This window comes from Erithacus rubecula (genome assembly GCF_903797595.1).
Source record: "Erithacus rubecula genome assembly, chromosome: 5".
Taxonomy (NCBI): Eukaryota; Metazoa; Chordata; class Aves; order Passeriformes; family Muscicapidae; genus Erithacus; species Erithacus rubecula.
In genome coordinates this window covers 30,373,829-30,395,111 of record NC_136687.1, presented here as the reverse complement: position 1 = coordinate 30,395,111, position 21,283 = coordinate 30,373,829, and the positions used below count along the sequence as shown (strand labels likewise).

At 41.0% G+C, this 21,283-nt stretch overlaps 1 protein-coding gene across 4 annotated transcripts in view; it reads left to right on the top strand.

The window, feature by feature from the left end:
• The window catches only part of STOX2 (storkhead box 2), a 141,563-nt gene that overhangs the window by 62,796 nt on the left and 57,484 nt on the right, over positions 1-21,283 (top strand). The window contains exon 1 of one of the 4 annotated variants that reach the window (XM_079305629.1): positions 7,259-8,123. The exons of the other annotated variants lie outside the window; for them this stretch is intronic. Coding sequence (XP_079161755.1) covers positions 7,958-8,123 — 166 coding nt within the window. The 5' untranslated portion in view covers positions 7,259-7,957. Of the gene's footprint in view, positions 1-7,258; positions 8,124-21,283 lie in introns of those variants that run through there. 4 annotated transcript variants of the gene reach the window in all.

The window sequence follows — 21,283 nt, the reverse complement described above, 5'->3', positions numbered from 1 at the left end:
GCAGTAGCCTTTGAGTCAGGCATGTGTATAGTCATCTAATTTCTGTCTGTTCTTATGGTTCCTCTCTAGAGTTTTTTCATGCTCAAATATATGTGGCAATGAGACAGCCTCTGAATCTGAGACTATAATAAAATATCCAAGAAGTGATTGAATTATTTTTCTGTGAGGTGAGAAATTGGTGCTTTTTCACTTTTAAGTTTATCTCTTGCTTACATTTTTTTTTCAAACTTACAGGGTATGGGTAGAAACCATACATTTCAGTAGTAAACCACTGTTTCAAAAGCCTATTTAATTTAGGCAGAGCTTCGTGCACATATGGAAGTAACTGAATGACAAGAGATTGTTTACAAAGGGTGGAGTAGCCTATTTTCAGACCTCCCAATTATTCTAAGGTTTTAAAGATCTCTGCCTCTTGTACATGCTATATATATGCAGCTATAAAATATACTCACTATATTTCACAGCTGTATAAGCAAGAATTTTGAGAGAGCCCTTACAGCAAATGTTCTGCAGTGTTATAGCAGCTGCTGGGATTTAGTTCTCTTGGTATGCTGCTTTTAGGACTGCCTATCCAATACGTTCATTGTCGTCTTTGCAGGACAATGTAAGCCATGCAAGATGCAAAATACTGCCCACTTCTTACTGCCAAGGTCCATCTTTTTTTAATGGATTTTTTCTTTAAAAATTCCTACCTGACATACAGAATCTGCTTGTTGTGTTGATATAGCACCCAGAAGTTTCACAAGAGCCCAAGGCCTGCACATGCATGTGCATGATGCCATCTTTGCAACATAGGCTCTGCAGATAAATGAGAATAGACAGACTCAGAGATGTGGGAATTAGTCACTAGGAAGATAATATGTGATGGCTTTTACTGCTGGTGGGATCTACACTGGCTGTTCACTTCTTGCTCTCCATTGTTTCAATTCCCAAAGCAAAAGGTTAGGTTGTTATTCTGTCTTACAGTACAGCTGGCCCCCATATATCAGTATGTTACTTAAATACCAGGGTACTAATGATATGTGACACCAGTGGAAAACAAGAAAGTTCAGGCCAACATTTTTGGCATATCTTTTGCTACTATATCCTTTGGAAGAACAGCCGGTGAATGAATTGACTTGTGATTTGAATTGCTGTAAGTCCACATCTCCAAGCTCTAGAATTCTGTTATATGTGAGAAGAAGTTTGTGTAGGATTTATGGCTTGTCTTTCTCTCTTGGTTTTGTACACTGAGGGGTTACAAGCCCAGCTTCCACCCATTTTAACTAACTCACTTTGAGTCATTGATAATAGGAGAGACAAAGCACACATCAAAACAAAAGCTGCATCCTGCAAGTGCTCCTGCTTGTACACTGGCTTTTAGGTAGACTTGGGTATCCAGATTGAAAAAGCTTCTGCATCAATTGTCTTCTGTGCAGAGGAAGCACACATGCAATCAAAAGATCTGGCATGAAAAAAAAGACCAAAACAGAGGAGTCTTTCTTCTCATTACACAGACAGGTTTTTCTTACAAGTCATGGAAGTTAAAATAAATACCACAGCACATAAGGCAGCACACAGAAAAATGAATCGGTGAACTACAGCATGTGTGCAGCAGCAGCGCTGCATTCCTGTCATCACACATTCCCAAAGCATAACACTGAAAGAAATATGATCTGAAACTAGTTTAAGAGGTGTTGTAAGCCAGCACTACTACCATGGTATAACACAACCTGATAGCAAGACTGAAGACTTGCTTGTGATAGGCTTTGAAACATTTTTTCTTTTTTTATATTTGCAATTTTTTTTTCACTTACACCTTTGCCCTTGGGATTTCTTTTTCTTTCCCTTTTTGGTGGAGTTTCTCAAATGCTCTCTTCAAGAAAAGAGTTGTCTGGGCAAGCCCAACTTTTCCCTTGCCAATAAATCCATCAAGAAAGGCTGCCTCATTTTGTGACCTGGACCACAAGCATGGATTACAAGTACTTGGCTTCTCTTGCATATTTGAGTAACAACAAGTGCTAGTGAGAGGTGACAAATTAATAGTGTTAGTGTCAGAAATCTGACTGATGTGAAAGGGTGTGAGTGAGTTTTATGGTTTGTTCTTGCTAGTATATCTGGAAGGGAAAGGTAATGCATCCTACAGACAAAGACCGTTACAGTATATTTCCAGACCTCCTTGACCTGTAAAGGATTGCTTAAAAGCATGTATTTTAGAGTCTGAGTTCTGCACCTTTGTTAATACAGAGATAGAAGTATCCACACATGAAAATGGTGAGTTTGTGAGGTGGACAACTTTCTCCTTCATGGATTTATAATGTTAGAAATGCTGGCAATGTGTTTTCTCAGGAACACTGTTATGCGCAGCTGTAAATCTAATAAATCCATAGATTACCAAAGCCTGTGGTGTTATACATGAGCTTGGGGTTTTTCACAAGTTCATTATTACATTTTTCCCACCTCTTCTCACACTCAATTTTTCCTCCTCCTCCTCTGCTTTACAACTGCTTGTACTACAGGCTTTTTTCCCCACTTTATTTTTTGTTTATTCTTTTCTGCTCTCTTTCCTACTTTAAAAGACTCAGCAATTCCTTCCCAGAATCTCACAGCATCTTATCCCCCTCTTTTAAAATGTTTCAGAATGTGATGGGTTTGCTTTCATAGATGACAGAATGGCTTTGTGCTCCCTGTTTTACCTGGTTGCCTGTGACTGTGGCCTTCCTTAGTGCAAAGTCTCCCATGTGTCCCAGTACGACCAAGGTTATTTGTAGTGTTTGTTTCTGAAGCTGGGCACGGGGAAAGGACCCCTATTATAGACCTGCAGACTGTGATGTCACAAAACTCAGTGTGGCACTTGGCATCTTGTGAGTGTTTGCTCTCCCTGAGGTGTTGGGTGCTTGTCAGGCACCAGCTCAGCTGACAGTAATAAAGTAAAGCCCTTCTAATTTCCCCTGTGAGGCAGCTAGCTCAGGCTGTGTGCACCAGGCAAGGTAGTGACATGCTAAGAGAGAACCCAGGTGTTGAATGTAGTTTGAGAGACAATTATTTTAGAGGTGTAGCTTGTCTTAATGAAGAGTGGGATTGCTTTCCTCTTTGCATGTCCTATTATTTTGCCTTTTTAAAAATTTTAATATTTGGCTTGTGTGCTTATTTAATTTGAAAAACCTCATGCAGTCAGTCCCCAAGCCAAGGAAGTAGCTAAGGCAGTAACACCAGCCCACCTTCTTACTGAAGCCTGCTGCTGTCCCTATGGAAACTTGTTTGTCATAGGGAGAAAAAAAAAAAGTAGTCCGAGATGAAACTTGAAATACCACATTACATGAGAGCAATTACTGTATATGCACAAGCATGCATGCACATACACATGCAGAAAAATGTATAAACAGCTCACCACACTGTACTCTGATAGATAATTATTTTTCAGATAAGGAAAAATAAACCTGTGAAATGGGAGCTGAGATCCCAAAGTTTTGACAGTACATTTGCCACTGATTTTCTACAGTCTTCTGGGCCTGTTATGTCTTTTTCTTTTATATGTTTTCCATCTACAGACCTGGTTAGTAACTAATAAGTGTTTATGAAGATCACATGAAATATATATTCTTCATAATATTTGTTTTTTCACTTTTTAAAAGATAAAACAGATTTTCAGAAGCAAAGATTTTGAATTGTTTCTCCAAAAGACTTCAGGTTCCTTATGAACTTGGACTGAAGGAAGGTTGTGATTGACCATATAAGAATCCTTTGTAATGTCTGATATGGACCTAAGCTTCTTTTTTGAAATTCATAATGTTTAATCTATCTCTCTCTGAAATGGCTACTATTATATTGCCAATTCCTGATAAGGAATTGTTAGGTTATGAGGGAGGCAGGACACTTAATTTTTGTTTAGGTTAGACCTTTTCCCCAAGATCTCTATGGTCTATTTATCCAAGCATCACCTCTCCCTCTAGTAATCCGAGATGGTTCCTGTTGGACTTTTAATACCTTTTAATAAAAATGAATGCTTTATCTGATTCACAATAAAAAGCTTCTGAGTTTAATCCTTCTCTTATTAAAGAAGAAATCTCCCCCCAAAAAAACAAACAAAAAATCAAAACCCAAAACAAAGCCCCCTCCAAACAATTAGGGGTGAATTAAAAAAAAAAAGAAAGCACAGGCAAAAAGCTTGGACACCATTTTTATTTTTCTCATTGCTAACAAGTGTTCAGATTCCCATTAGTACAATTCATGCCTGGAAGAAGAATTTTTCCTTGCTTCTAGCAAGCTATATTAGACAATTTCCATAGCAGAGAATCTTTTCCTTAGTCTGCTCTGACATAGCCATATGAATCCAGAAATTTATTTTTCTTTATTAAAAAACCAAACAAACTTAAATGTCTCTGAAAAGAATAAAATGTTGTGGATTTGTTTGTTCATTTTTTGTTTGTTTGTTTTTTTAAGCTCTCAAATTTTAGCTTTCAGATCACATGAAGAAAATAGTTTTATTTCAGTTTGGCCACTGAAGCAAAAAAAAATCAATTACACTCACGGTTCTAGCTCTTATTCCAAAGAAAACAGCCAAAGCTTAAACTTAGTCTTTAATTATATATTTGATTCATCCCAGTAACAACACTTGACTTCAAACAATTCAAAAGCAGGAGGAAACTTGCTCTGAATTCCTCTCTTCAAAGAGGAATACTCTTTCAGATACCATGTCAGAAGATTTTAAGCTGAAACCAAACAAGATAACTGTGAGAAGACTTAATAAAAGGAACTTTAGCTGACCGCAGGAAGAACATCTCAATAATGAGAGAAGACCTCCAAAATTGTTTTTAAACAGATGCCCCCACATTTGGGAAGGGAAAATTGACCTTGCTGAATGTTAAAACCACTACAGTTGCTTATTTCTCTCATTCTCTCCTCCTTTCATAGTTGTAGGAGTAAATTATTATTTGTTTAAAATTACCACACAATGAAAATTCATCATTATCTGTACCCAAAACTATGAACCAGTCTAATTCCTACAACTGATAAGTAGGAGATATCATGTGTTAATTGTATGTACTGTATTATTCTTGTGACGATTCATGGAAGAGTACAAATTAAGTCAATTAAAGCCACTTGAAAGACTTCTGTGTGTTGTCACCAGTTCATTAGTGCACAGCAAATTGCTGGAAAGGAATTGGGATGTGTGCTTCATCTGACAGTTGCAGAGCTATCCCATCTTTTTTTAATAGATATTTGTTACAATATTTTAGTTGGGAATAATGATACAGAAAGCCAATGATCATGGTGACCTTGTTTGTTGTTGTTTGTGTATGTGTCCTGCTTTGTTCTGTCTTTCTACTTGACCTCGTTTTTCGTTCTTTGCTGATTCCTATTTGTCTCTTCTCTCATGTCTTCTTTTAATGGAACAGATGATATCTAGGGCTGTGTCTAGACTAGGAGAAAAGTTTAGTTTAGTTCAGGAATAAGTTGAAGTTAGCTGGCCAGCTATATTCAACCACTTCTTGACTTCTGGAAAGACAAAGCCATCATTCATTCATCGTTCAGATGGTGCAATGTGAATTTATGTTCCTAGATAGAATTTAATTTGCTTCTACATCTGGTAAAATAGGTCCATTTTTTAGGTTTGTCTTAGCTAGGTGGTGCTAACCAATTTACCTCAACCTCAGCCTTCAAGGAGAAAAATGGAATGATTCTATAAGTTCTTATGGCTTTTCTGGTCTGAGGGTGAAAACATGCTCTATTATAAGCTTTGCGTAGGTTGATGAGTAAATTGCTAGATGAGTAAGTTTCATAATGGAAAGTCTTGTTTTTATTAGAGAAGCTCTAGGCCATCTTTTTTCTCATCTTAACTTTTTCCTGTTCCTACCAGTATACAAAGCATCAGTGGAAACATGTTTTTCCTGATAGCTTTTCACAGTTGAGAAAAGATGGGGCTGAATGAGAAAGAACCCCATAGCATTTAGCTTTCAACTTTCTTGCTGAGTTTCATTAATGTATATTCTATTCATTGGAAAGGTCTCCTGTGTATAAACCCCTGAATAATTCTGTGGTGAGTGTGCTGTCTGTGGTAGCACAGCCAGACAGGCTGAGATGGCTACTGAAGTGACTAACCCATGGCCATACAGCAAGGCAGCTAAGGGATAATATCTCATGGTCCACTGGCTTTGATGTTCAGTTTGTTCACTGATGGTCATCCTTTTACTGGTTCAACACTATTGAAAATTTCCGGTTACGAAATTACAGTCCTCTATTTTCAATGATCTTAGAAATGTGACACAAACCACTGTAAGAAGGATTAATTATAAAAAAAATGTAGATATGTAAGTAATTTAACAAAGCTGCAAAAGCAACATTTTCACATCCCTGCATTGCAGTTGTCCCCATTGGTAACGGCGGCAGCACCTGACACACCAGGCGTGCTCAGAGCTGTTTTGCAGAGGAGGAACCGAGTCCCTTTGCACTGTTCTGGTTACCTGGAGCTCATAAAATGCCCAGGTGGCCAGGCCCCACTCAGGAGGGTGCCCTGGGCGTAGATGTGTGAGAGGGTGGGCAGCCCCCTTCCCGCCAGTGAGGGGGCAGCCCGGTGTCCTGGATAGCCTTGTGGAGGGTGGTGGGCTCTCAGCGTGGCAGTGTCTGACTAGGCGCTCCTGGGGGGAGCCGCTTCTTCGGGCGCCGAAGGGGCAAGGCGGCGGAGGATGCGTGTGTGAACCGCGCGGGCTGGGCGCAGGGGTGCCCGGGGGGACAGATCTGTCCCGGCGCCCTTCCCTCGCGTGTCCTTGGCCCCGCGGCTGCCCGAAGGGACCCATCGCCAGGGCCCGGCCCCCAAGGCCGCCCTGCCCGCCGCTCTCCTGCCGGCCACGGCGCTCCGCCGTCCTTCCACCGCCAGGAAGGAAGGAGGGAAGGAAGGACGGACGGACGGAAAGGAGGCGGAGCGGGAGCGGGCGGGAGGAGGCCGGGTCCCTGCCGTGCACGGGGCTTTGTACGCGGGCGCCCGCGAGCCGGTGCCGCGCTGGGGAGCGCGGAGCCCGGCGGGACTAGCGCGGCTGCGGCGGGAGTAGCATGAGCCCGGGCGGCGGCGCGGCGCCCGGCGCTCCGGCAGCGGCTGCTCGTGGCACGGCGGGGCGGAGGGCGGGCGGCGGGCGGGCCGGGCAGGCGGGCGGAGCGGCCGGCGGCCTCCCCGGTGGCCTCGCCCCCCGCGCCTGCCGCCCCTAGCGCGGAGCCGGCGGCCATCCAGCCCCGGGGACGGGCGGGCGGGAGTGGGCGCCGAGCATGGCGAGGCGCGGCGCTGCCGGGGGCCGCGGGCCGCTGCCGGCCGCCCGGGCGCCGCGGGCCTGAGGAGGAAGAAGGCGGCGGTGGGGCGGGTGGGGGGTCGCGGCTGCATCCGCTCGTCCCGCGGCCGAGAGAGGCGTCTGTGGGCCCTCCCTCCTCTCCTTTCCCTCCTCCCTCTCCTCCCGCCGCTCCTCCCGCCGCGCCGGGAGCTGCCTCCTCCTCCCCAGCGCCGGGCGCGCCGCGGTCGGGGTCGCAGCCGGCGGCCGCGGGATTTTCCTCGTTTGTTTGGGCCTTTTGTGTCGGGGCTCACAGTTGGCTAAGCACGGCCGGGCTGAATCGGGCCATTGTTCGGGACCCCCGAGCTCCCACGCTGCACATCTCTCGTCCCCAGCCCCCCTTCAGCCCCCCCCCCCCTCCCCCCCATTCCTTTTTTTGCCTGAGAAGCCATATAACGTGCCTTTCCTCCACGCAAATCTGGGAGCTATAAGCCGGACCGATTGCAAATGAAGTGTAATGCATTGTGGGACGTGTGTAAAATTGGATCATTCGAGGGGGAAAAAAAAAAAAAAAGGAAGGGACCTGCGGCTGGCGCCCTAGAAGAGGGAGCGGCGAGATGCGCGCAGGTTGCGCCCCGGCGGCGGCCGCGCTAGGCTGATGCCCGGCTGCGCGCAGCCCTGACCCATGCTGCGGCGGGAGGAGTAGCGCGGGCATCCTCAGCATGAAGAAGACGCGGAGTACGACCTTGCGGCGGGCCTGGCCTAGCTCCGACTTCTCCGACCGGGCCTCAGACCGCATGAGGTCCCGCAGCGAGAAGGACTACCGACTGCACAAGCACTTCCCCCCAGCTTTTATTTCCCAGGCATCACGGGGCTACATGACATCAGGTTTGTAACATAATTTGTGTATGCGAGAGAGCTTTATTGCGAGGCTGCTTCGGGATGTGTGTCTGGCCGGGAAGACTATGTTGGTGGGTACAGTGGGGAGCCTGCGATCGGGAGGCTGAGTTGTTATGAATAATGCAAAAAAAAAAAAAAAATAGCATACATCCACCATTTTGTACCTCTGCAAGATTCACAGCGGGGTCCTCTCAATATGGTGTTTAAAATCTATTAGTCGAGTGAAATAAAATGTGTGAGAGAAACGGTTGCATCTCTGTTGTGGAAGAGCAGACAAAAATGACTGGATGTGCAGAGCATGGAGCCCTTTGCGCCTTTTGTGCGTAAAAGCATGTGCTGGATATTTACTGCTCCCACACACAGTCCTCTTTAAATGCACTTAACTCTAGTTAACTCATCAGGCTTTCGTGTTTTTCCATTTTGGAAAGGAAAAGGGTTACTTGTGGTTGCAAACGGCGTCGCCTTGTTGCAGACTCTCTGGCTTTCAGCTGCATGTTTCTGCAATGGCAAGGCATGTGTTGGTGAAAATGACTGTAAACACATTTGCATTTGTGTTTTGAGGTGTAGAAGGAGACCAGACCTGTGTATGTGGTGGAACACACACGTGCATGTATATTCATTTGTCAGTGGCTTTCAAGGAAGGCCGGAGGGAAATAATGGACACTGCACCAACATGTTTGTGCATGGGAAAGAGAAAGCACAAAACAAAACAAAAAACAGCGTAGGGAAAGGCAGGCATCAGGGAGAGGCTTGGCCTCCGATGGAGTGCTGGTGAGATTTTGGAAAGCCTCAGTACTGTTAGTGGAATCTGCTCCATCCAGAAATGCATATTAATGGCTTGGAATTAAGGCATTTCATAAACACCCGAAAGAAGACTTGGGAAAATGCTGATGGGGAGGGGGCCGGGGGCAGAAAATCCTGGAAACCTCCTTTGTTGTTCTGCTGCCTGTTTATTGTGATGATAGGACATAACGTTTCATTATTATGATGGCAAATTCGAATTTATCACAAAGGCACGTCTCTCCCTCTGAGGCACAATTTAGGTTGAGTAGGCAGATTCCTTTAAAGGAGAAAACTAAGGTATTTATAATGCATTACTGAAAACGTCTCCAGCCCTGTATTGCTGTCCCCTTCCGCCCCATTTCTGCTGCAAAGGTTGAGCCAAAGATTGTGGTTTTCAGTTATATGCTCACTTTCCTGTCTCTGGCCCTAATAAACATATCTCTTTAGTCAGGATTGGTTTCTCATGTTTTAAAAATGTCTCCTGATTGTTTTTTCTTTGATGCTCAAGTACAAGAGAAATAATATGCATTTTATTGAAAAATCTGCCTGTGTAAGAGTATTGTGCCATTTTGGCAGTGGGTGCTCTGGTTCCTAGGAAGTCATGTAGTGAGTGGCAACAGCAAGGATAATTTATGCTTGAACAGCTGAAGAAGAGGAGAATGGTTGTGGTGGAGTGGTTGATTTGTTCCATTGGTGCTGCAGGACCTGAAAGTGTCTGGAAAGCTGAATCTGACAATACTGCAAAGATTTTTGTTGTTCTGGACGAATGTCCTGATATTCCCAGAGTAAGATACCCTGTGTCAGTTCTGTTGAAGTCAGTACTTTTTAGGCCTTTCTTTCACTGGGAAAGCCCATATTTGAAAGAGAAGGAGCTCACGTGAGCGTTTTGTGCCAAGTGGTGTGGTTCTTGCTTGTTTTTAATTCTTCAGCATAGTGGTCTGGCTCTGTGAAAGCTTTATGTTGGCAAGATTGGTACAATCCAACCAGACAGTCGAGCTCCAGCAATCTGCAGAATCAGATGTGTCACCCTGCATTTGTTGGCAGATACCTGTGTCCTTGAGGGGTAGGAGGAGGCACAGAATTTTAATCTGCTACAGATGTTTTAAAGTAATCTCCAGACTAAGAATACTTGTTTATGAATATAGAGGGCATTGATTTCAATTGCAACGACCGAAGATGAAGGAAAAATGTCATGTTAAGTTTTACTAATTTGCTTAAGTTGTTGGAGGGAGAACATGTTTACAATTAAAATCAGCAAATATTTGTTGGTTTTGTTGGTTTTGTTGGCTTTGTTGGCTTTTTTTGTTGTTGTTGTTGGCTTTTTTAACCCTAGCAACAACTTATTAGGCTTTTATCTGGAAATGCAATTGTTCTCTCATAATGGATAGTTGCCACGTTCATTTATATTGAAAGGATTCTTGTCCACTGCCTTTCCAAATATTAGTTTTGGGAGGAATAGCTACTGTGTCTAAACATTTCTCACTATTTGAAGGAAACTCTCTTCCTTGCAGGAAATTTGTAGGAAGTCCATTGGCATAAAAATTGTGGGGATCAGGAATACAAATACTTTCTTTGTCGCCCAGACTGTTGTAGGGGAGAAAGTGTCCTGAAACACATGGGCTTTTCAGAGGGCTGCATTCTGTTTATCCAACCATTTAACCTCATCACCATTAGCATTGTTGTGGTTATCTTTTAATTAAATGCCTCATTGTTTGGAATGGGGGTGGAGGGTGGGAAAGAAACGTTGGGGTTTTGCCTCAATTACAATGCTTGGGGAAATATGGAAATGCATATAATCAAACAACCTTCAGTAAGATGCTAAAAAGCTTGAAATGTTAATATTCAAGTATGCTTGAATTGAGCTCAGAGAAGCTATATATATTTCTTTCAGCACAGAGAAATACTGAGTAATGGTGCTGCAGTCAATGCCATGGTGTTTTGTATGAGGAAAATACAGACTCTAAGCAGAACCACGTTTATAATGGAAGTGCAAACCTCATGCTACAGTGGTGAAGCACATCTGATTTTGAACAGCCTTTTCAGTAAAACTGAGTAAGGAGCAGTTTGATATTTGCTTGATTTGAAGCAGCATTGGTGGCTGGCCAGTCACATTTTCAATACTCAGGGAACAAACTGCCCATAATTATAGAAAATTGATGCAGATGCAATTCATATGAAATCTAAAGATTGTTTGACAGATGAATGGAGATGGAAGTAAGGAGGGAAAAAAGCAGACAATTTAGAAAATCACACATTTTTGCTTCTGAATAATCTCTTGATACGTGCTATTAAATAGGCTGTACTCCAGGGTTTCTTTAGGCCTCCTAGCAACCACTAGGTTCAAAGGCCATGCAAGGAGTTCATTGTTCATGCAGAATATTAATTTCCCAGTGGAGGATTGTCTTGAAGAAAAAACACCGAAAAAGAAAATTATGACAACGTAAAACTTTGACCTTGTGTGACAAGAGACGCTGAAAGTTGGAATCCAATACAATTCATGTACATGTATACAATACCTGTTACTGAAAAGGGGAAAATATACTTGAAGTTTTTGATATATTGTTGCATAATTCAAGGGAAAAGAAAGAAATTTTATGCAACTGCCAACCAGGATGAAACTTAATACAACTTAGTCGTCTACAAACAGTTAAACGAAATAATATATATATAGCTTTCAAATATTGGAAGCTTCTTGCTTTTTTCCCCTTTTTTCATTCTAAATACAAAAGCAAATCCTGCATTTTGTCTTAGCAGAGAGAGGAGCTGCACCCTGTGATTGACCCAGCCATTAAATATTACTGAAACAGAGTAACGCTCTTGAAAGAAGTAACTTTTCCTGCAGCCTTCTTTGGTTACTTTAATTGACACTTTTGGTGTTGGAGGTAACATTTCAGAGGGCGGTGGTGTAGGGTGACAGTCTAACACATACAGCATGAAGGAGTGTCTGAAGAGCTTTCTACAGTGGTAAAAACTAATTCCAGAGCATGGTCATTTGGAGGTTACCTTCTGAAAAGTATGCAGTTACTTTTATTCTCTTTGCTTTATATTTTCCTTGCAGAGGTTTCAGTTCTTCAAAGTTGAAGAGTAAAATTCAGTCTCAGTGTTGCCTACTATTACTGGAGTTCGATTACCAAGTTCAAGCAGAAAGGAAAGGAGAGAAGTATGTAACCCTGCTATCCAAATGATGGTATCTGTATGCAAATTAAAATTTGTAGGAAGAAAAGATAACCTCATTCTCTCTTTCAGGAATGTTTGATGAAAGGTCTAGGACAAACTCTTCAAACTCCTTGAATAGTAAGAAGGATCTTGAGAGTCATCTAAGCAAATTTGAGAGTCCTAAATATTTTTTTAAGCTTGAACCTCTAAAGACTAGTATTTGGAGATAATTACACATGAACTGAAGAACTCAGTTTAATGTAGTTGAGAAGTGCCAGATATGCTAAAAGTGCATTCAGTTCTCCTGTCCCCCTGAAGTCACCTATCTAAAGGAATGTGTTGTAGTTTGAAAGCGGCTGTATTGTAGTTAATATTTAATGGAATAATCAGTATTGCATCACCTTCTTTTTAAAAAAATTTGGTTTTAAGAAGCACCTTCCCATATATCTTCTTAACGGCAATGTGATCTCTTTGCCTCCATGAATTCAGTGTAGTTTTGTGTTGTTTTAACCAGACCCATTACTGGGACAATAAAAACTGAGTGTGTGTGGGTGTCAATGGTTAGTAGGACCAGCTTTACCTCCTGCATCCTGCTCTGTCTCCTTTGCTTCAGTCTATGGTGAACTGGTGAGCCCTGAGAGGGTCACTCTGTTCATTTAGTTCAGGGGCTGTGCCTACTTTGTTGCTTGGGAGGTTACTACTGGGCTCAGTGTCTTTCCAGTCCCTTTTGGTCTCTGTGGCATCCACTTACCTTGACAGAGAATTAGGAACTTTCACTGTGTTCTGATATGGGGGAAGGATCTAAGTGTGCTGTGTCTTCAGACCACAACTTGATTCAAGCTCATGAACCAGTCATTTTTGCACAATCTACTTAATTCTGTTTTCTCCCCAGTTTCTTGCCTAAAAGAATACAAAAGACAAGCTTTTCTGTCCCTCTGTAGAGCCCTGTTTTTCATTCCTGTGGTTGTATGTGTGATATTAACAAAGATACAGTACTGTGCCTTTGCCTGTGTGTTATGTCACATGTATGCCTGGTCCTTGCCCACCAGATGCCAACATATTTTCTGCATACCCATAAGTTCCCTTGTGGACTGAGCTGTGGTCAGTGTCCTGAGCAGTGCTTGTGCATTCAGCAGACAAAAGTGTAGTTGAGTACTTCTTGCTCTTGCTGGCTGTTGTGACCTATGAGTGTGGGAATCCAGTGTCTCTTTTCTTAGAAATAAAATCACAGAGGAATGAATATAGCAAAGAAAGAGAAGACTGTCTGTGTGCCTATCTTACTTAGACCTGTTTGTGTTTCTATCTCAGTTCAAAGCACTCATCTCTGCAGGGCTAAGTTCCAGGTTATTTTTCCTTCCTAGCTCCTTGTTCCTGCTTGCATTCAAAGTCTCCATGTTCTCTCTGCTGGTTTGCTTGGACCTTTGGCCAGGTTGGGGGACACAGAGGTGCTCAAGGATCAAGTCACCAAAGGCTGTCATTGACATTTGTATTGGAGTGTCAGTCTGCATCTGAATACATTTCTAGTTATGTTTTCTGGTAGTCCTGTGATTAAAGTAATTTTTCTATATGCACACTAGGTATCATGATAGACTACTGAAGATACAGGAAGCTCATCTTTCAAGAGTAGACAAGGGTTCAGAACAAACACAGTACTGATTCATCACAAACAGCTCCCAGTCTTTCACAGTAGAAGTTATACCCTGTTGGCAACACTTGATAAACCCAAAGGGTGTTGAATATCTTGCCATTTTGGAATTGAATAGCAGCCACATCTTTGCAAAATGCATTATTTGTTGGAAGGGGCTGAAATGTGAGGATTCTGCAGATCACCTTGAGTTAGCTCGATGACCTGCTCAGTTGTGAGCAACAATAGGCCTTCATTTGTATGCTGGAGAGTTCATCCCACAGTAAACTACCATCTTTGTAACATTCTTTGCACAGTTTAAAGGCATATAAGTATAATCAGAAGAGCAGAAATATTATCTTTTGCTAAGCATGTTGTAGAAATCCTCTCAAAATTGGGGGTTTCTTTTCAGTTTTCAGGGAAGGTTCTTTAGCATGACTCTGCTTTACATCCCATAGCAGGTTGTAATATATCTCTGTGAGCAGCATTGAGACAGAATCAACATCCAAATTCTGGGCCATGACTCAAGTAAAGCAGTGCTGAAAAGAATTTCAGATAGTTATTCTTGGATCCCCCCTGAGCATGCTTTTACATAGCTGGATGTGACCAGACAGTATAAGAGTCATGACCAAAATTTGTCAGCTAAGTTAGAGCTTGTGTAAGAATTGCTAAATAACACCATATTAATGACCATATTAATTTGTTTGGTTTTTTTCCTTGAAAAACATTATTCTTTCCATTAGTTTAAATGACAAAACTACCACTGAATTATCAAAACTGGATGGGTTTGGTGGTGTAGATGTAAATCTTAGCTTAGAAATATAGATTGTCCCTTGGAAGAAGTAACTAATTAATACTTCATGCAATTCTGTCTAACCCTTAATTTTTATCAGAAGAGGGAAAAAGGATAGTGACCATTAAAACTGAGACCTGAGTGCCTGAATTTAAACTGAATACTTTCATTTGTAGGTTTGTTGTTTGGTTTTTTTTTTTTTTCCTAGCTGAATTAAATAGGACAGGAAGCAGAAACAAGGGTTAAAAGCTTTTCTAAGAGTCTCAGGAAACTGTGCTTCTGTACTTGTTCTTGCAGAATTTTTGGTATCAAGGCCGGGAACAACCAGAGTAGTCCTAGGGAAAATGCTTGAATATTGAAGTTGCAAAAATTTCCCAAACCAGAATTTGTTGCTCCCAAGTGACTGCCTATAGCTATGAAAGGGTATGAAAGTTGTTTATAGCTACTGGCTTCCTTTTTTCAGCATATTTTGTTGAGTTGGCTGCTCTGCTGATGCTGTTTTGTATCTCACTCTTGGATGCCATATAGGTGCTGGAATTATCTTCCTCAGATTGCCTGTGGAGGGGGCGGGGAAAAAGGAAGACCTGGCTTTACAGCAAGTATATTTGGGTGTGTAGCATGATGGAGTGGGTAGAGCAGTCTAGTTTAGACAGAATCCTGATCTGTATTGGCAGCTTTTAAACAGGCTGCAAAAGGTAACCGAAACAAGAAAACTTGATTTTCAACAGGCTTGAATTCATTATAAAGAGGATAGCAACTTTCCCATTTCTTTCCCTCAAAGAGAGATTAAAATCACTGGCTTTTAAAGTTAGTAGGTGAGAGTGGTATTCCCAGTTGTACCAGTCATTGACTTTGTTTTCCTGGGTGCTTTTAACTGTTTCTGGAGTTCTCTGCACTTCTGGTAATCGGTTCAGTAGGAGAATTTTCTGCTTTGTTTTATACGGTAATATTGCCCATCACAAAAAAGGATCCTTTCTCAACCCAGGCTTTGATTTGGTAATGGTGGGCAAGAACAGACATCCAATAATAGGTGTGTTCAGTGTGAACATAGCAGTCTTCATTCTGCAAGTGAAATCCTGTGTTCAGGTCAACACTGTGTTCTTAGAATTTTCTATCTCACTTCCTGCAAGCCAAAAGAGAGAGCCTGTTTATAATACCAGCAGTAAATGATGTGGAACGAGTGCTATTCAGTACTGTTATCGCTTCTACCTTGTCAGCCAACTCCTCACAATCCAAAAGTAGTTCTGTTTTTCATCAAATTGTAGATTATGTGATTCCTGTAATTTTTAAAGTATATGAGTGTTTCTTGTTGATGCAGTAGGAAATTCTATCTGCAGATGATAGCTACTAATGCACAATTCACTACAAATCTCAAGTTGTAATATTGAAAAAATAGATCTCAGTGTTTTTATTGAATTTGATAGGGTATGAAAGCACCAGAGGAAGAATGAACTTGAACTGCTTTTATTTTGTGGACCTATGTGAGTATTTGGGTATTGTGAAAAAGAATGACCACGTTTATACTAGATTTTTTTTTTTTTTTTTAACTAAAGGATCAAGGAGAGAGATAGCTGAAGCATCTTGCAAGTCTTTAATTTTGTATCTGTCTCGAAAAGTTTCTCCTAACTTTTGTTTCTGTGAGATAGATGAAAGGTATAGGCAGTACAGCGAATTCAGCTTTCAGCTCTAAACAGTTAAGCAGTAACTGCTTCTGTCTGGCAGGTTTTATTTTCAGAAGTTGTCCAGATAACCTTGATGAACTGTAGCTCTCTCTCTCCCTGTACCTTACTGACCAGGAGTTTTATTTTGAAAAGCATATCTAATGTGAGAATAGAACAGGCTCCCAGATACTACTTGTCATCTCAAACATGATCTAGAATGCAGGTGCAGTTTGGCTGGTATGCTGGAACTGAAGGAATATGAGAATGTTTTCTTGTGTTTGAGTAGTATCTGTCCTCACTGTGGTATTTGTGTCAATGAAGGTTCTTGTACACCCGTTGTTGAGGTGCCAATAGTGATGAATCTGAAGTTAATGATCTCAAAACACCTTTTCTGTTACTGTTTCCTTTCCCAGCTATATTGTTTAAAGAAGAAAATCTGAATGGCTCTTTTCTAGTGACTCTGACCTCCACATTTCGAGGCTTGGAGATTATAATAGACAGTTCAGAAATATTTAATATGGCCTAGAAAAGGCAAAGTTCAGTATGAAAGCTCAGTTCATCATAACACAGGAAGCTGTGCTGGGAGAACCTAGATTCTATAAATTAGTTTGCTTGCCCATTTGTGTTCTTTTAATTTCCTCCATAATTTCCTATGAATTTCCTGTTGATGACCTGCGACCTATTTTGTAGATGAACTTCTGACCGTATGTGATAATGTTGTAAATACTGTAAATTGGACTGTTTATCCTAAAAGCCAGTAAAGATGATGTACTAAATTTCATTGTGGTACTTAACTTTGCCTCTTAAATTTTCACAGCATTTTAGAGTGAAGTACCATTCTTCATTTTCATAGGGCATTCTAAATTCTGCTTTCATGAGAGTTTGCATTCTTGGACTGTACTGTGGCCAGAACATGTAAGCCTTAAACTAAATATTTTTTTTAAACAGAGCAAAACGGAAATATTTTTTACAAGGTTTTCTTCAGATTTGTGTGCTTTTAGGTGTAATTACTGCATTGCTGACTGGGTGAGTAGTGTGGTGAGGAACTTCAGAGGAGAAGTTTATTGGCTTTAACATAAAGTTTGGAATAGCTGCAACCTCCTTGGCATGTCTGCAGTACATCTCTTTTGAGAGATGGATCAGAAATATCAGTGACCATGGAAAGTTCACCCAAGCAATCCCTCAGCCTCTGGTTTCAGGGCAGTTTCATGGATGAGGAGATGGGATCACAGCTGAGAGCAGATTGACTGGTTGTTTTGCCATGCACTGACCTCCTCCTCTTGCAGTAGTCCAGTCAAAAATTATGGTTAAAGGAAGTCCATCTTCAAGGAATATTTAGGGGTTTGTAATATGTTACAAATGGATCTTTAGTCTCTGCTTTTGTAATGGATGGATGTAGTTACTTTTTCTCTTTAGATACAAATTGAAATTCCATTGAATTTCTAGAGTGAAATCTTAAAATTGTAATTTTGTGGGATGTCTGCATAGGAGTGGATCTGACTGAGATGTTTTCACAGAACAGGGAAGCAAAAAATGGTTTTCTGCATTTTTTTCCTTCCGACTTTAATGAAATCTCAGTTTCTGAAAAACTTTTTCCAGCTTTGTTGGAAAAATATATAGCCATCTCTAAATAAAACATTTTGCAGATTTTACTTTTTTGCTAAAACCATGAGGCATTTTCCACTGAGTCAATCTTAGGTTCAGTCTGTGTAATTATTTTAATCGCAGAAATATTCTTCAGTAACCATAGGTGTAGAATTCAGGCATGTTTTAGAAACCTCTCTTTAAAAATCACATTCTTAACTACCTCTTTTCACAAGAGGCTGAAGTAGCTATGTGAGGTATTGTTTGTCTTAGAGCCACACACAATAACTTTTCACCAGATGTGGTCAGCCATATTGCAGCACAGTGAAATATGATTTATGTAAGTTTATTTAATTGGATACATAGCGAGCCTATGCTCTGTGTGTGTGTGCTAATGGTTCTACATAAGAATGTACCTTAAGGCCCTGAGGGTCTGACTCTGTCCTTCAGTGGGAAAAATGCACAAAGTTTTGGTTGACTGTTTAGATAGGAAACCTTAACACACAGCAATGCTCCTTCCACGAACAATGTATGTACCCGTTGCTCTTGCACAGGAGAATTGGAAAGGCTGAGAAGGATGTTGCTGTAACTGCTGAGTAACTCCCTTTTAAGTGAGTTCTGCCTTTGAATTAGGGCCACAGATTGGACAGCTAGAGAAACTGGGGCAGGTTTACCAGAAACAAGGGTGGGTGTGATGGCAAAGCACAAAAAAGGAGTCATGGGTAGAGTTGCTGTTCTGTCAGAGAAGGCTGATGTTGTGTTCTGGTCACGAGAAGTATGCTTCACTTTTACCAGCTCACTCTTAGATTTCAATTTATGCCATTAAACTGGCTGTATTTAAATCAGGACCATTGCTTCTTCATTTGCATGTCTCTGAGCTTTTTCAGAATTGATACATTTTTTCTACCTACCAGATGATAATCTCATTCGGTTTTTATCACAGTGCTGATTGTTCCAAACAGACCAACAGGATCTACAATACAGTACACTTGGCTTTTAATGGTTATTCTGTTTTATCCTAACTTGATCCCTTTTTCATACCCACAGCAGTGTACTTAAGTACAGTGAAGTGTTTAACTAAGTTAAATCATGAAAAGGTAAGTTAAAAGAGTTGAGGTAAAAAGCTCAACATGCCTGTGTCATCATAATTTATTCACTAATTAATGTTGCAGTTGAACAGGATGGTGTGGATCAAGTGGTGAGAAAGCATACAAAAAGGTGTTGATTCTGAATTTTACTAGTGGCTTGGTGTCAAACCAAGCTTTGTCAGTACTAGGTGTGTCAAAATTGTCTGACAGCACAGCTACCCATGGGAAGTGTAATTTTATCTCTAACAGGAAATTAGCTTCAAACCTATCTTTTTAGATCTGTGCATTTGATCTCTTATGTACTCCTGAATGGATGGAAGCATGTATGTGATTGCTGTGCATAATTTTTGGGAGGGCTATTTTGCTATTGTTGCCCAGCAAGAAGAAAAAAAAAAAAATCTAAAATCTGCTGTGGTATACGTTTCCATTCAATAGCAGTTTTGGATTATGTTTTTCCATCAAGTCAGGGCCTAAGAGTGTCTGTGCCAATTAGGACCCAGATCTGTCTTGCCCACTCTGCTGTGTCCAACCATAACCACAAACAAGTATCTAAGGATGTGGAAGGGGAAAGCAACTGCATGTGGTGCTCTCCCCTGGTGTGCTTCTCATCCTTTGCCAGTTGGTTCAGGCAATACAGTTTGTTTAGCAGCATTAGGTTTCATCCTGGCCTCTTTTGCTATTTTTCCTAATAATGAGAAATATATGCACATATGAAAGAGATTTTGAGGTTCTTGGTATCTTTAGTGGTAGAAAACCAGCAGATCAGCTATTAGGTCTCTCCAAACAACATACACATTGCAGATTCCTGTAACTAGGATATTAATAGGATTCATGTCATCGCACAGTCTCTTCTGAAGTCATGAAAAAAGAATTTGTTAATTATTTCTGTAATTCCATTTACTCCTTTCACATCATTTTCTTCTCTTAGTCCTTCCCCTTCCCCTCCCATTCCCTTTCCTTCCAAACTCTGGGCTCATGAGCCGTCTCATCTTGAAGGTGACACATGCCTAGATGAAAGGCTTGCATTAATCAGGAATTTCTTGTTATATCAACTCTTGATATTCCAAAAATGTCAACTCCTGATTCAAACTGCGAGCAGAATCTGGTGCCAAGGCACTAGTTGTTTCCAAGTCTTCTGCTTATTGGCAAAGCAGAAGTGCTGTTTCAAGACAGCGTTGACCTGAGAAAAGGATGCAAAAATGGGTCTAATGTTTCATGTCTCCAAGGTATCCCTTTTCCTTATTTTGGAGGCATTGGCTGGCTCACAAGATTAATCTTGGTTCAGCTAATAGCTAAAGGCTATGACTTCCCAGCATGGCCTTCTGAGCTTGAGACACATTGGGTGTCTTCATATAAGAGCTGTTTTTTGGAGGAAGGGAAATGTTCAACATCTCTGAAGGCTGATAAATTGAACTATGTGGATTTCAAAATCCACATACCTGGATTTTCATATGGACCTGAACTGACCCTATCCATATGCTCAGTGGGTTACCTTTGAAAACACTGGTGAAGTGTAGAGCTGAATACAGTCACCATTGTCTCTCTGCAGAGCTGCCTAAGTATCCATCAAAATTATCTTGCCAAGCCCTGTCAATTCATAGACCAGCATAAGAGAAATATGCTTTCTGGAATAAATTTCAGGTGTGTTGTGTAGAAGTGGATGTAGGCAACTGTGTGTGGTGATTCTTCCAGAGTTTGTCTGTGTATGCACTGCACATGGTCCGGCCCTCCCAAGAGATCCTCTATGCACATTCAGTGATGCTCACAGGAATCATCTTTTTGCTGTGTATGTACGAAATAACTTTTCTGCATGTGCTGAGTGCTACAATATATTCATACATGTTATATATAATTTTACTTTATACTTACATATTTATATGTATGTTCTTTTTAAAACTGTTCTTTTTAATCTCCACCCTTCTTCTGAAGGTTTCTATATATTACTTGTTAATGTAACATCAGAGCACATCCATTTAATATGTTTTACTTGAGGAGGCTGGGTTTTACACCAATGTGAGTGTATTTTGTTTATGCTTTGTGTACATCTGCAGGTGTTTATTTAGATGTACATGCTGTAATTGTAATTAATGTTGGATGTGTTTCCTAGCAAGAGTAAAATATAAACATTGAAAAAACAATGCAAGTGGTAGAAAATATGGGATATAAAGCAGTAAGTATGATAAAAAGTGGTGAAGTTTTTATACTAGATTTCAGTTTAAAAGAAATGGAAGAATTTCCTCTCAGAAGTCTATGAATTTGTCACTTCTTGTTTTATTTACAGAAGTGTTCTTAAACATCATTGTAGCACCGAGATTCTCATAGGACATTGACTTTTGTCTGTTCCAGTCCATGATCCAGTATACCTGTGGGTGCTTAATCAGAATACCTCCAAAGTCCATGATTTTAGACTCTGAAGCTACTATTTAACATTTTAAAATAGCATTTTAACCTCTAGTGTA